At 36.8% G+C, this 15,837-nt stretch overlaps 1 protein-coding gene across 2 annotated transcripts in view; it reads left to right on the top strand.

The window, feature by feature from the left end:
- Window positions 1–15,641, top strand: part of hsf1 (heat shock transcription factor 1) — a 27,900-nt gene extending 12,259 nt beyond the window's left edge. The window contains exons 5-14 of one of the 2 annotated variants that reach the window (XM_073821719.1): window positions 2,689–2,764; window positions 3,572–3,633; window positions 3,843–3,930; window positions 4,024–4,157; window positions 4,320–4,550; window positions 8,751–8,828; window positions 9,456–9,561; window positions 9,678–9,725; window positions 10,971–11,037; window positions 13,832–15,641. In XM_073821719.1, the coding sequence (XP_073677820.1) occupies window positions 2,689–2,764; window positions 3,572–3,633; window positions 3,843–3,930; window positions 4,024–4,157; window positions 4,320–4,550; window positions 8,751–8,828; window positions 9,456–9,561; window positions 9,678–9,725; window positions 10,971–11,037; window positions 13,832–14,028 (1,087 nt within the window). In that variant the 3' untranslated portion in view covers window positions 14,029–15,641. The remainder of the gene's footprint in view (window positions 1–2,688; window positions 2,765–3,571; window positions 3,634–3,842; window positions 3,931–4,023; window positions 4,158–4,319; window positions 4,551–8,750; window positions 8,829–9,455; window positions 9,562–9,677; window positions 9,726–10,970; window positions 11,038–13,831) is intronic. The other variant, XM_073821720.1, reaches the window with a different exon arrangement.
- Window positions 15,642–15,837: the final 196 nt, after the last annotated feature.

The raw sequence follows: 15,837 nt of genomic DNA, 5'->3' as shown, positions 1-15,837 counted from the left end.
ATAATCTGGGTCTCCTGGTCAATATAAGAGACCCGTCCACAGGGAGTCCATAAGATGAATGTCAGACACAGATGTTCAAGTCAAATATTCCTGATACTGTACCCTGAAAAAAAAGGATTTGCTTGGAAACCATTTTCACTCAGTAAATTTTAGAAATAATTACTTGGTAATGGCAAGTAGAAAGTCGGAAATATTTTCTTGTAAAATATACATCAGTAATAAAAAAAATTGTTTTATTTACAACTTTAAAAACATATATATGCTTTTGTATATATATTTTACAATACAAAAAAGTCAAACCATGCTTTTTATATATTGTACCATTTATATTTTCTATCTACTTTTTAAAATTTTTAATTAAATAACAGGGCTGTCCTCGACAAAATATTTTTCTGGTTGAAGTAAAAGCAGATTTAGTTTTAATCAACTTTTATAAATATAGTTTTTATTTGTCATTTATTTATGATATTTTAGATTGCTTGGTCTTACCCCGTACCTAAACATAAGAAGAAACACTACAGGCAAAAAAAAAAAAAAAATTGGGGGGCTTTGAGATTTTGGGCTTTTTGGTTTTTCATAAAGTGTTTTTTCGGACTAGTGGAACAAAAACATCCAAAAGTCACTGTTAAGTGTTTCTTTTATAGCACTTTATTTATTTGTGCCAATAGATTTCATTTGCAATTAATATTTAAACATTTGTATTCTTGTCTATATCTTGAAGGTTTTTACAGAGGGATTTGTTCATGTATTATTTGCATACAACATATTTTATTCCTCCCAAAATTATTAAAATATAGTGTTTTCTGTCTGTTTTAACTATTATGGAGTGACAAAATTCCCACTGTTAAAACTTTTGACTCTAATATGTCAAAAAAATGTTAATGAATTTTAAAACGGACTTCTGCCAGTATTTCGATTTTTGTACTAGAAATGTATACAAATTAGTGCATATTTCATTAAATAATGGCTTATTTGCATATTTAAACCTAACATTTTAGAACACTTGTAATACAAAAATGTTTGCAGTTATCAGTGTAATCAATCAACTGGGTAAGCAAGGCGATAACTATTTGTCAATTTTTTTTTACCCTATTCACCTGCAGTGTCTCACCTTAACAACTACCTTACTATTAATTAAAAGTTTGAGGCAAAAGTCAATAGTTAATAGTTAGTTAATTGTGAGAACTGGTCCCTAAACTTAAAGTGTGACACTATCAGGGTTCTGGCAGATCTTTCAGGCAATGCATCTTTGCTTATGGAAGGACTATACAGTTGTTTGTGTAGTAGATTTCTAGTTTAATTTTTATCTTTTTTCTTTCGTGATTTAAAATGTCCTTTTACTCATAGGATTTCTTTGACATTGTTGTGTTTGAATTTTCCATTTCCACCATAGTGATGTTCAGCATTAAGCCTGTGGTTTTGTTCCTGTGTGCTGGACTGTGTTCAGGCCATGTGTCTGTGGCCATATTTGACTTGCGAGCGCACACTTAAAATGCTATTTTATCGGTGTCAAGGGAGTAGAGTTTAAGAGACACAGGCCTTACTCAATCACCCTGAAGCAAACAACCACCCCAGAGATTTTTCAGTGCCCGTTTACAAAGGTTTAAGGTTATATTTGTCAATGTGTGTTGTGAACAACGTGCATGACAACTTAAAGGGATAGTTCACCCAAAAATGAAAATTTGATGTTTATCTGCTTACCCCCAGGGCATCCAAGATGTAGGTGACTTTGTTTCCTCAGAAAAACACAAACGAAGATTTTTAACGAAAACCGGTGCAGTCTGCCAGCCTTATCATGGACGTGAATGGGCACCAGACCTTTAAAAGTAAACAAAAACATGCACAGACAAATCCAAATTACACCCTGCGGCTCGTGACGATACATTGATGTCCTAAGACACGAAACGATCGGTTTTTGTGAGAAACTGAACAGTATTTATATCATTTTTTACCTTTGATACACAGCCACGTCCATCTGTCATGAGCACGAGTTTGGCATCAGTCACGTCACATGTGCACGCGCTCTAGCGTAGAATACGCAAACTCCGGAAGCCGCGATCTGTCGCATGTATACGACACTCATTGTTTACACAGTGCACAGAGATTGTGGGTATAGCGGCTATTCAAAATGGTAATTACTTGCACGTATCCTGATTGTTTAAACCGATTTAAAGCTAAAAGATTACGTTTGCTTGCACAAACTCATCCGGGACTTTTCACTGATTTCCCCTTCCGGCGTTTGCGTATTCTACGCTAGAGCGCGTGCACATGTGACGTGACTGATGCCAAACTCGTGCTCATGACAGATGGACGTGGCTATGTATCAAAGGTAAAAAATGATATAAATACTGTTCAGTTTCTCGCAAATACCGATCGTTTCGTGTCTTAAGACATCAATGTATCGTCACGAGCCGCAGGGTGTAATTTGGATTTGTCTGTGCATGTTTTTGTTTACTTTTAAAGGTCTGGTGCCCATTCACGTCCATGATAAGGCTGGCAGACTGCACCGGTTTTCGTTAAAAATCTTCGTTTGTGTTTTTCTGAGGAAACAAAGTCACCTACATCTTGGATGCCCTGGGGGTAAGCAGATAAACATCAAATTTTCATTTTTGGGTGAACTATCCCTTTAAATCCTGAGAATTCCTTTTCTGAAACTTTATGTTGCATCTTTTTGTCTCTCTTTCGCAGTGAGAATGAGGCGCTCTGGAGGGAAGTTGCCACTTTGAGACAGAAACATGCTCAACAGCAGAAAGTCGTCAATAAGGTAAAATCAGTTGAACTTTTTCATGCTTTTTCAGTTAAAAGTTCTTACAATTCAGCATCACAGGCACCCTAATCAGTTTGAAGTCAAAATAAAATGGCATAACAGTTCATTTTGATTCATCAGAGGATCCTCTGCAGTGAATGGGTGCTGTCAGAAAGTCTGAAGAGCTGATAAAAAAATAACAATAAAACACAAGTAATCTACACAACTCCAGTACATCAAGTAACGTCTTTTAAAGTGAAAGGCCAAGTTGCCAGAAACGAATGCATCGAGACATTTTAAACTTCAAAGCACCACTTTATGCACATTATTGCATTGCAAAAAGTTGTCTTGTCTGATTCAGGAGAGAAATATGCACAGATCAAGCACTATTTGTAAACAAAAACAGTCCAAAATATTTCTATGTAATATTTTTATGTAAGAGGACAACAGGGGATGGACTCTTCCGCTGGAGGAAGCATTATCATGGATTGTGAACTATATTTTGGACAGAACCAATGGTTTAAAATTCTTATAAACACACAGCTTTTCATATTCACAAGATATTAAATGATGGATAGTTGTGATGTATTTATCAGCTGTTTGGACTCTCATTCTAATGGCACACATTCACTGCAGAGGATCCATTTCTCCAAAAATAAAAAAAACAACTCTCCTACATCCTTGTTTTCCACAGGTTTTTAATTTAAATAGACAATGTTTTTATTCTTAGGTATGTTTTAACTGATGTATTTTTTTAAAAAGTATCATCTGAATGTATTTTCGAAGTTCTAAACATTGTAATCAATTCTTTCTTTGTTTCCATAGCTCATTCAGTTCTTGATCACACTGGCACGGACCAACAGAGTCCTGGGAGTGAAACGAAAGATGCAAGTCAACCTCAGATCAACATATATATCCACACTGATAGCTTACTATTTATCTGCAATGTGTTTACAGTCTTTGATAATGTTACAGTCTATAATAATGTTGTAAACTGTGTTCGTCGTCTGTTCTATTTTCCCACTCCTTTTCCTTTGCCCTTTATTTTATGGTCTATTTTTCCTCTGTCTCTCTCTTTCGTTCTTTCTGTTCACAGGCCTCTGATGTTGAATGATGGGAGCGCCACACACTCAATTCCCAAATACTCTCGGCAGTACTCGCTCGAGTCCTCTCCCTCTTTATCTGTAAGTACTACATGCTTCTATCTCGAGCCATAAGCTCAATTTGCCAATAACTACTAGATTTGTTAAGTGTAATGTATATTTTCTTGTTTGCAGCCCTCCTCTACGGCTTTCACAGGAACGGGTGTCTTCACCGCAGAATCGCCTGTCAAGACAGGGCCAATCATTTCAGATATCACTGAACTGGCACAGTCCAACCCCGTGGCCACGGAGGAGTGGATTGAAGACAGGTATGTTTCAGTTTCTCTTAAAGGGATAGTTCACCCAAAAATAGAATTACTCACCCTTATGTTGTTCCATACCCGTAAAACCTCTGTTCATCTTTGGAACATAAATTAAGATGTTTTTGATGAAAATAGTCCATGTGACATCAAATTTTTTTTAAATTACAGAACAAGCCCATTGGTTCACATCAAGGAGGAGCCATCTAGCCCCACCCACAGTCCTGAAGTGGAGGAGGTGTGTCCTGTGGAAGTGGAAGTGGCAGGATCAGGTGTATCTGTGGACACGCCCCTTTCCCCCATAACCTTCATCAACTCCATCCTCCAGGAGAGCGAGCCCGTCACCGCCCCGACCCCACCTCCCAACGACCAGAAGTGTCTGAGCTTGGCCTGCTTTGACAAGTGAGTACAAACAAATGTACATTCGACCGGGGCAACACAAAGCTACTGCTTCTCTGCTCAGTTCAAAGACTTGCCCTACCGAGGAACACTTTATTCCCTTAGCTCTCTTTCTTGCAGTGTTCCTAATGGCTTCAGCAGGGATTGTTTATCTAAAAATGAAAGTTCTGCCATCGTTAGCTCACCAAGTTGTGTTCTTTGTAGCACAAAAAAGCTACTGAACTGTTCAATACAAGGAGAGTGGATGGTGACTACTTTTTCTGGCATGTTCATGAGACAGTTAAGGTCAAAATTTTACATCCCTCTACAAAAAAAAAAAAAAATTTATAAAAATGACCCCGTTCAAAAGTTTACATCATAACATTCTTAATACTGTGCTGTTACCTGAATGATGCATAGCTGTTTTTATTTTATTTTTTTGCCTCAAACACTATGCGATAAGATCGGAGGGTGAAAGCTTTCGAACAAAATGGAGATGTGTACATTATTCTTATTTTGCCTAAATATCATTTTTTTTCTTCTTCATTTAGTACTGCCCTTCAAAAGCTGCAGAAGATACTTACATGTTTCCCAAAAGACAAAAGTTAAATTTACCCTGATCTTTAAATTCAAAAAGTTTTTACCTCTGCTTTTAATTCGTGGGTTTTCCTTCTGAAGCATCAGTGAGTGTTTGAACCTTCAGTAATAGTTGCATATGAGTCCCTCAGTTGTCCTCAGTGTAAAAATATCCAGTTTAACTGGATTTCGGGGCAGGTTTGTGAATCTTTCCCTTCAGATCGGAACTTAGGAGAGCTGATTGCGAATTGTTTGAGTTAGATCGGGATTTTGGTGCGGGTTCGTGAAACTTTTATTTTAGATCAGAACTTTGGAGCATGGATCGGAAATCATCAGAATTAGATTGTGATTTTGGAGCGGTTTCATGAATCTACTAATACAAATCAGAACTTTGCAGTGCAGGTCACAAATAATTTGATTTAGATCAGGATTTTGGAGCGGATTTGTGAATTTTTTGCTTCAGATCGGAACTTGAGAGCACGGATCGCGAATCATTTGATTTAGATCAGGATTTTGGAGCTGGTCCGTGAATCTTTTGCTTCAGATCAGAACTTCGCTCTTGAAAGTCCTAGAATTTTGTTTTACAGTATCTGTACAAACCCTGTAACTCACTAATAGAATATCAATGATACTAAATTACACTGTCTTTCCTTTTTGAAGTAAAAAAAATCTATGGTCACCATCCTCTTGCATTGTATGGAAAAGAGCTTTGTGTGCTTTATTTTAGATTCCTCCTTTTGAATTTTGTACAAAGATTTTGGACTATTTTTACTTCTAGGTAAACAATCCATTTCCTCATCAATGAGAATGGCTAAATAAAAGGACCTCTCTTTTTTTTTTTTTTTTTTTTTTAATGTCCTGCAAACACATTGCTCTTAACTAACCGTTCATCTGGACTTTTTTTGTGGAATTTGGCTGCTCTGTTTAGCCTGGCAGAGTGACTAATACTAATACTTTTCCAGATATTAATGTGAGCCAGTGCGTTATTTCTAGGGCTGGTCCAAATACCATTTTTTTGAGCTTCGAAGCGTCCGTAGTAATCAACACCGAATATTCTAAGCTTTGGTGAGAGGGGTTGAACATATTCTTCTCTGTAATAAAGGCAGGAATCTCTGTATGTCTTTCTGATTGCATTTTTATTATGTCGAGAACAGTTCATCTAATCGATTTTTGCTGTGGACCCAAGGGAATGCAGTGTTGCATTTTGGTGCTATATGGACAAATGACACGTTAAGAATTAATAAACTTTTAATAGAACGTTGCGAGTTGGAAGCGGCACGCCTCACGCAGGCAGAGCTCATATGCGTCGAGAACGGACACTGCGCTAGTGATACAACACACACAGGTCTGTTAAGAGCAATACTTTTAATAAGGTAGCCTAACATTTTTTAACAAACAAATCACTCCCAAATCAGAAATTATCAGCAAAGTAATTATGTATACTAGGCCTATATATAAAATACATATGTATATTATTTTGAAACACAAGCACAAAATAAATGAAACATTATTAACAAACGTGCATGTTTATTTGAGCACTTCAGTCAGTGAACAAGCAGCCTACAAAACGCTAAAATAAATCAAAGAAATAATACATTTAAATAAGAAAGTAGCCTAAATAAGAATGCTAAATTCCTAAAACCTCGCCCGGACCTTGTTCGACAGCTCATCAGAATTACTGGCCCGAATCCGACTGGAACCCGTCTTTTTTCCTCTTTCTCTTCCCCATTACACAGCTGCTGTTTTTAATAGCAAAGTGATTACATTTATTTTCGTTTATTTACTTTATAAAGTAAATTTAGAAATATATTTGGAACACTTTTTCTTTGTTAAGTTCAAGTTTTTGTTTTTTAAAGGAATGACCAAGCGGCCAGCGGCAGACAGATCAATTTAGCCCTCTCAAGTCATCACGGATTAAAATCCATAGATATAAAAAACTTAAAGCATATCACAATATTAGTTTAATCGTTTAACCTAGATAATTGTGTGCTATTAGGCGCATATCCAATCGTTTGTGCAGAGAGTAAAGCTGAAGCACGCTTTGCAGGACATGAAGGCGCTGGTGCGGTGTGAAACTTCATTTTTGCTCATACAGGTAAGAGTAATATATCACTGAACTGTAAAGAAATAATTCAAATCGAAAACAAAACTCTTTCATTAGCCATAGGCCTAACCATCAAGATGCATTTAGGCATTAAAAGCGCAATGAGCAGATGGCGAGTCAGGATCGTCAACTTTATCTTTGCGACAAATACTAGTTTATTAATAAATAATACGAATATCTCCTTACTTTTTCCCCCGATACATTCATGGTAATTATTTTTGGTGGGGCTTTGCGGCCAGCTTTAGCCTATTGCGTGCATTTGAACGTAGAACTCTTCCAGGCACTCTCAGACAGTCACAGCCTTAGTTTTGCTTCCACCATGCAAGTGGCCCGACTGTACTTTAGTAGTGTCTCTCAAATATTGATCACTCTCTTTTTTGCTGTCTCTTTGTTAGTGGTGCAGCAGTTTGATATTCGTCATTCATATTTAAGCGCGAATGAGAACAGTTTCGCGGGGATGCCAGGTGTATGGAAAAAAAAAAGAATATTCGAATCTCTAAATTTTAAATCGAATGCCAACCCACCGAACGAATAATCGAATATTCTGGTCCAGTCCTAGTTATTTCACTGCGGCAATGAATATGAGGGCCTTTTATTTTGTAAGTAATTAAAGTGCAGACTAATGTGTACTTTTTTTTCTTTTTTTTTCTCAAATCAAATGAATGAAACCTGTGACGTGAAAGATCTAGCATGCAATATAATAACGCTGTTAGATAAAAACCTAAAATCAGAGTTCATACGCTTTTAAGTTACTGTGCAAATCTAATGAATTCAGTGTAATTTTCAAGTTGTTCTTGGAAAATTAGGGCTAACGTGTACTCAACTGGTTCTGGCAGTCATATTATATATATTTTAATATATATGTGACCCTGGACCACAAAACTAGTCGTAAGTTGCACAGGTATATATTTGGAGCAATAGCCAACAATACATTGAATGGGTCTTTTATACCAAAACTTAATTTTTGGTTAGTATTATGCATTGCTAAGAACTTAATTTGGACAAATTTAAAGGTGATTTTCTCAATATTTGGATTTGTTTTGCACCCTCATATTCCAGATTTTCAAATAGTTATATCTTGGCCATATATTGTCTTATCCTAACAAACCTACATCAATGGCAAGCTTATTTATTTAGCTTTCAGATGATGCGTAAAGCTCAGTTTTAAAAAACTGACTCATATTGCTGGTTTTGTGGTCCAAGGTCACATATATAATACAAGTATATATAATTTAAATTTTTTTTTGCAGGACTTTAAGGTTTGTCCAAAAACATAATAGATTTTCATTGAGGAAATAGTTTTAATAGTGCAGGTTTCAGTCCTAGCCAACATCTATAACCATTCGGCAATGTCTGGTGGCTTCAAAACACCTGGACTTTAATAAAAACCCATTTCAGGACAATCTGTACTTCACCCCCACCTATATTGGCTCTAGTTCCCGTTCCACCTCAAACCGCCCCATTTTTGACTGTAGCAGAGGCCCGTTGATGTGTGTAGCTCCCCCTGCTGTCTCCAGTGCCATGTTGTGCTTCTGTCTTTTCAGTTATCCTCAGATGTCTGAGATCTCTCGCCTTTTCTCCGGCTTCTCCACCTCGTCTCTACACCTCAGGCCTCATTCCGGGTCAGCATTTCAGTCTGCCGATCCGTCCCCAGAACGCCTGACGCTGTGCTTGATCACATAGATGCTAACTGTGCTTAGTTTTTTTTTCTCAGGCTTATTCGCTCAATTCTGCTCCAGTATACCTGATAGCACTTAATGCTGATAGGCCTTTGGTGGGCTCAGGTGTGCTGGAGGCCATAGAGAGCGTGAAAAGGGTGTTCGGGGGCTCCTGAACTTAATTTATTGGCAATTTCTAGTAGGAAGAAAGTGTGGAGTGTTGCATGGCATTTGATCCAAGACGCATGTATTGTGCTCTCTTTAAATCCCCCAATTACCCAATCACCCTTTGACCCCTGTTCCCCTCCTACCTCTGATTGGATACTAATGTGATGAGGTCAGCAGCCCCGCCTCTCTCTATGACATCAACATCACAGTTTTGATCTTTCTGGGGACCGGCCTCTATCTCGTTCCTTAAAGGAGTGTGTTTAAAAGCTTCCTGTTATTGCTGAAGCGAAATTGCTGAATTTTATTGGCTGCTTTTGTTTAGTAAACATGAAATGAAAGTGTTTGGTTTTTGGAGAATTGACCTGGCTAGTTTGTGTGTGGTGTTGGAGAGATGATTTTCTTTGTTTTCTCTTTGTACCACAGGACAGAACTAAGTGATCATCTAGAGACCATTGACTCTGGATTAGAAAACCTGCAGCAGATCCTCAATGCTCAGTCCATTAACTTCGACACCACGCCTTTCTTTGATGTAAATATTGTTGCAGTCTTTAGCAACAGATTAATACTAATTAATTGCTGACATATTACTGTATGACAGCAATATATTCCTGATATTGGACTTAAACAATCTGTTTTGTTTCACAGTTTTTCACATCTGCTGCTGCTGATGTGGATCTGGACACCCTGGCTAGTGTAAGTTTTAATTATTTATTAGTGGATTTTTCTTTTGTTTTATGATTAAAATACAGAAAACAGTAATCAAGGTCAAACTTTATTAAACTCCCTTATGGGCAATTTAGATGCAGCTAGAATCAGAAACAGACAAGACTCACACATTTTGATATACTTTTTAAAATATAATTTATTTCTGTGATGCAAAGCTGAATTTTCAGCATCATTACTTTAGTCTTCAGTGTTAAAGGTTGTATCAGCGATTTCTAGCGAATTCAGCTGACCTTTCATCACGATCCGCTCACTGCCTGCCCCATAAATTGTCTGTGAAAAAACCGCATCTCTCTGGTCAGCCTAGGGTCCGAGATATGCCAAAAAACAATCGGCACTACCAACCTTTCCACACAAAAACAAACAGTGTTCCAACCAATCAGCGTCAGGGGTTTGGTGTTGTGGACTTTCGCTCCGCCTCCCTCACATCCCTGCACCAGTAGGAAAGTCCACAACACCAAATCCCTGACGCTGATTGGTTGGAACACTGTTTGGTTATCTGTGGTGTGTTGATAGCGCCGATTGTTTTTTTGGCATATCTCGGATCCTAGGCTGACCAGAGAGACGCGGTTTTTTCACAGACAATTTATGGGGCAGGCAGCGAGCGGATCGTGAAGAAAGGTCAGCTGAAATTGACACTTTATGTTTTAGGCTAGAAATCGCTGATACAACCTTTAAATGATCCAAATTATTTTCTTGGGAACCTGTGATACTTTTTTTCAGGATTCTTCGATGAATGAAATGTTTTGTTGTTTTTTTTTTCTTTAAAGGAAATGAATACTTGTATTCAGCAAGGATGTGTTAAATTGATGAAAGTGATAGTAAGGATTTATATTGTTAGAAAAGATTTCCATTTTGAATAAATGCTGTTCTTTTGAACTTTTTATTTATCAAAGATTCCAGGGAAAAAAATCACAGAGCACAGAGATAACATTGAGAAAGCAGTCTGATTAAGAACGTTCAGTGTCTAACAGCTGCAGAAGAACCACAGCTCATGGAATGAACAGAATGCAAAGACTTTAAACAAACTCGTCTGATCTGTTTAACAGAAAATATTTTATGATAGATGTATTTAGTTACACGTAAGGATGTTTAAGTGAAGATTGCTGCAGGGTTAATTCCTGTCTTGCAGTTTACTTTCACTTTGCATAAAAGCATCTGATGTGTGGGAAGTAACTTTAGCATCTTAATCGTATATCTGCGATCTCTTTACAGATCCAGGACCTGCTGTCACCTGAACCCATGAAAGAAACCGAAACTGGTTCAGACGCTGGAAATTCAGGTATTTAGGGAGCTTGAAAGTTCAAATTTTGTAAAAATGTAAAGTCACTCTAAAAATAAATAAACAAAAAAATATCATATGAAATGATAGCTGTGGTTGGAATCACTTTACCATAAAAATTATGGTAGAGATATTTTAGGTTTACCACACTGATTTTAAATTTACAGTTAAAAAAAACTATTTGTTTAAAGGTATAGTTCACTGAAAAATGAAAGTTATATCATTAAATAATCACCCTCATCTTGTTACAAACCTATAAGACCTTTGTTCATCTTTAGAACACAAATTACAATATTTTTGATGAACCATAAGAGCTTTCTCACCCTGCCTAGACAGCAGTGCAACTGATACATTCAAATTGCCCAATCAAATTGGGCATCGATGAAACATTGCATGTGACATCAGTTGTTCAACTGTAATGTTATGAAGCTATGAGTATACTTTTTGTGTGCAAAGAAAACCACAATATATAGTTGAAGGCAAAAGTTTACACCCCTTTCAGAATCTGCAAAATATTCATTATTTTACCAAAATAAGAGGGTTTTTTGGTACTGAGGTGAATATATTATTTCACATAAAAGATCTTTACATATAGTCCACAAAAGAAAATAATAGTTGAATTTATTAAAATGGCATTCAAAAGTTTACATACACTTGATTCTTAAAGGGGTCCTATTATGCTCCTTTACAAAGTCTTTATTTTGTTTTTGGGGTGTACTTGAACATGCTGTCATGCTTAGTTGTTCGAAAAACGCATTATTTTTAACACAATTTACATTATTACAATAGCTTTCTCCCCAGGCTGGTACAAACGGCTCGATTTGTTCCGGGTTCCACCTTTCCGAAAAACCAAAAGTATTGTGATTGGTCAGCAGTCCCACTGCGTTGTTATTGGCAAACAGCGTAGCCCTTCCCAAAGCAGCAAACTAGATTAAAGTGATTCTTATGTTTTAAATATGGATTTTTTTATTTTTTTTATTTTTTTTTTACAAAAGCACTTTTTTATTATGGATCGACGTATTTTCAGTCTATGCTGTTCTATAAGTGCCAGAATTGATTTAATATAACTCAGATTGCATTCGTCTGAAAGAAGTAAGTCATATACACCTAGGATGCATAAAGGGTGAGTAAATAATACGCTATTGTTGGTCCTATCGTCAGCATACGAGATCGCGGATACGTGATATTATCATTATTGTGCTAATGTATTTAATTATTTGCATGCCCGAAACCATAAGGCTAGTGAAGCTATCTACACTGTGTGATGAATAAATCTCTTACCACACACTGCACGTCTACGGCGAGGCGCCGACGCGTCCACCGATGATCACTAGTCAGTGTTCGTGTTTACATCAGCCGTGGATCTGCATGTGTTTGGACCCTCTGTACAACACACGTGAACGTCACGGCTTCAGCACGGCTACCGGAGCAGTTCGCTGACCCTTTAGTTAAAGCTGCGTTTAAACGAGCCGACCTACGGCTCGCTGTAGCATCCCAAAAGCGGCCGTCCGTAATACATGGCTAAAGAATCCCCACCCGCCAACGAATTGAATTTCAGTAGGCGGGACTTAGTTTGTGACATAATAGCCTCCGGAAAACAAGCGCTGTAGTCCAAACGAGTCGTTTCGTTGTAGTTCTTGAAAAGGGATTTTTTTTAAAACTAAATATCTCCCTTTGGAGTGGACTTTGAGATTTGTAACGTTGTAGATGTTTTTTATGCCCAAACATACACACCACACACTGACTAAAATTCAAAAAGTGAAAAAGCATAATAGGACCCATTTAATACTTTTGTTACCTGAATGGTCCACAGCTGTTTTTTTGCTTAGTGATAGTTGTTCATGAGTCCCTTGTTTGTCCTGAACCATTAAATGGCCTTCAAATTCTTTGGTTTTCCAACATTTTTTTGTGTGTATTTGAGTTGACTGTGAAAACTTTTGAACAGAGTGGAGATGGGTGCAGTTTTCTTATTTTGTCTAAATATCATATTTTTAATTTAGTACTGCCCTTTAGAAGTTCCAGACACGTTTCCCAGAAGACAAAATAAGTCAAATTTACCCTGATCTTCAAATTCAAAAAGTTTTCTTCTGGAGCTTCAGTGAGCGTTTGAACCTTCTGTAATAGTTGTATAGTTGTCCCTCTTATTTTGGTAAAATAATTAACATTTTGCAGATTCTAAAAGGGGGATGTAAACTTCTGATCTCAACTGTAATGACTTATTTCAACAATTTCTTCTTGTAGCTTCATAACATTACAGTTCAACCCCTAATGTCACATGGACTATTTTAACAATGTCCTTACTACGTTTTGGGCCTTGAACAGTTGCATTGATGTCAATGCATGGTCAGAAAACTCTCGGGTTTCATCCAAAATATCTTAATTTGTGTCTGAAGAAGAACAAAGGTCTTACGGGTTTGGAAAGACGTGAGTAATAAATAACAGAATTTTCACTTTTGGGTAACCCTTTGATATAGAGTCAATATTCCATCTAAAGTAATAAAATCTATTTTGTAACTGAATAATATACTGACAATCTCTGTAATAATACAGGTGGTAAAAAAGACACATGATGAACTAGACTAGAGTTTGTCACAAGGAGCCTAAGATGCAACAAAAAAAGCTTGTATGTACACATTACCCAAACAAACAGGTTTTTCCTGTACTATTTTTTTTTTACTGTGTTTTACTGGTAAAATAACACACATATTTTTACTGTGTATCAGTCTTTGAACATGTCGTGGTGTAAAAGATACATAGTTTTTACACCACTAATGTGACCAAATGATATTTTCAGGCAAGCAGCTGGTCCAGTACATGTCTCAGCCCGCGATTCTCCCCGACCCGGACAGCACTGAAACCACTGGCACCGACCTACCCATCCTCCTGGAGCTGGAGGGCGACTCGTATTTTGAGTCAGAACCAGCCGAAGACCCAACCATCTCCCTTCTCAACTTCCAGTCTCCCGTTCCTGAAGATCCCAAACAATCATAGAGAGCTTTTATAAAGGGATTTATGTCTGTGTGGGTTTTTTAAAACTTTTATTCTCTGCATCTTATTTTATTTTTTTGGTCATTTAACATGTCAGGGCTAGCCATTCGATTATTACTCTGCTATTTACCTTCAAGTTTAGCCCGTCAAAAAAATCTTTAAAAAGCAGTACAGAGAATTCAGTGTTCCTTCAAAACCCTCTGTCATGGAGTTGAAACATCAAAATAAGCCTTTTTTTTTTGCTGTTTCAGTAGTTTGCTTGTTATTTCAGCAGTGAGAAAAGCTCTAACTAAATGTGTAGTGCTACAGATGTAAATCCAAATGTATTGCCCACACTTTGTGTGCTTATCTTTTATTTATCTGGATTGGATACTTGGAGATCTATGCTAAGCAATTCTCTGTCACCACTACGAAATCTCAAAAACGTCAAGTTTGGCTGATTCTTCATGCATTTTTCTGCTAGTCTGGTTGTTGTTATTTGGTCTAAATACATCCAAGTATTCATTTTCCGAAATATTTTCTTTGCAGTATATATTGGAATGCTGATTAAAGCAAAAATACATATCATACACACCTTTTGTAACCAGAAAATGCAGTCAGTTTAATCTGAACAAACATGAAACAAGCTTCAAAACTGAATATTGTGTGAAGTAGTTCAGCGTCGCACCAACCGTCTTCAAAGCCATAGCTGTTACTCATCATATAATGTCTGATCTTGGTTAGTGATGATGGGTATGTATTATGACAATGCCAGTTTAAGGTGCATATTTAGAGATTTTATTGAAACGTTTTTGTACTAAAATCAATCATAATTTTTGCAGTTTCAAGTTCTAATAAGCAAGAGAGCTAGTGATGCTGTATATAGGACATACGTTTGAATATATATATATAAATAGTTTAGAGTCTGTGCGTTTGTTTTCAAGAAACATACGTTTCAGACTTCACATTCAACAGGGATGAATTACACAATAGGTGTATTATAGAAAGGTCATTTTATGCATTGATAACAGGTGCACCGGATGATCTGATTTGAAAAAATTTGTGCAATAATTCAACTTCTAACCAGCTTTGACAGTAACACACTGCTTTCTTTTAATCTCTTTTTTTTTTTTCGGTTTGTTTTTGTTTGCTTAGTGAAAGGAACTAGAAAATGTATAGCGAATCTTATAAAGACCTTGTCTGGGCATATATCATCTCAAAATCTAAAGATAAAGCCGATTTTTGGACCTTTTTTCCACTGCATTGCTATTTTATGAAAAGCAAAAAGTCCTAAAAGATAGGCTTGAGCAAAATATAAAAGAAAATATCATTTAGAATAGATTGTGTGATCTGGACCTTTTTGTGAGATTCAATTGGATACCAAAATACCGGATTGAAATTGTATTTTTTGGTGCGATTTGTACACATGCTATGCCATGGACTGGTCAGCGCGGTAGACGAACAGGGGGAGAGAGTATGTCACTTGTTGATGATTCTGATCATTTTCCGTCACATTTTAGTCATTGGATGACTGTCACAGCCAGAGAGACATTAATATTAGGCATAAATTATTTTATTACGCATGTGAACAACACTTTGTGTATTGATATGTTTCAAATAAAATGTTTTTGAAAGTATTTGGAAGTAGTTGGGATTTTATTTCCCCGGCTAGAACCTGCTAAATCCAGCTTTTGTTTGGAGCGGGGTTTTTATGATCTCTTGTTGGTCATTAGCTGGTTTAAATAGATGATCACCGCTAGCAAGATTGTGTTTTACTAAAAGTTGACTGTTTAGTAGAAACACGATTTTGTTTTAAAGGATTAGTTCACTTCT

The sequence above is a fragment of the Garra rufa genome, chromosome 17, assembly GCF_049309525.1.
Source record: "Garra rufa chromosome 17, GarRuf1.0, whole genome shotgun sequence".
NCBI classification, from domain to species: domain Eukaryota; kingdom Metazoa; phylum Chordata; class Actinopteri; order Cypriniformes; family Cyprinidae; genus Garra; species Garra rufa.
This window is presented reverse-complemented; position numbering and strand designations above follow the sequence as displayed.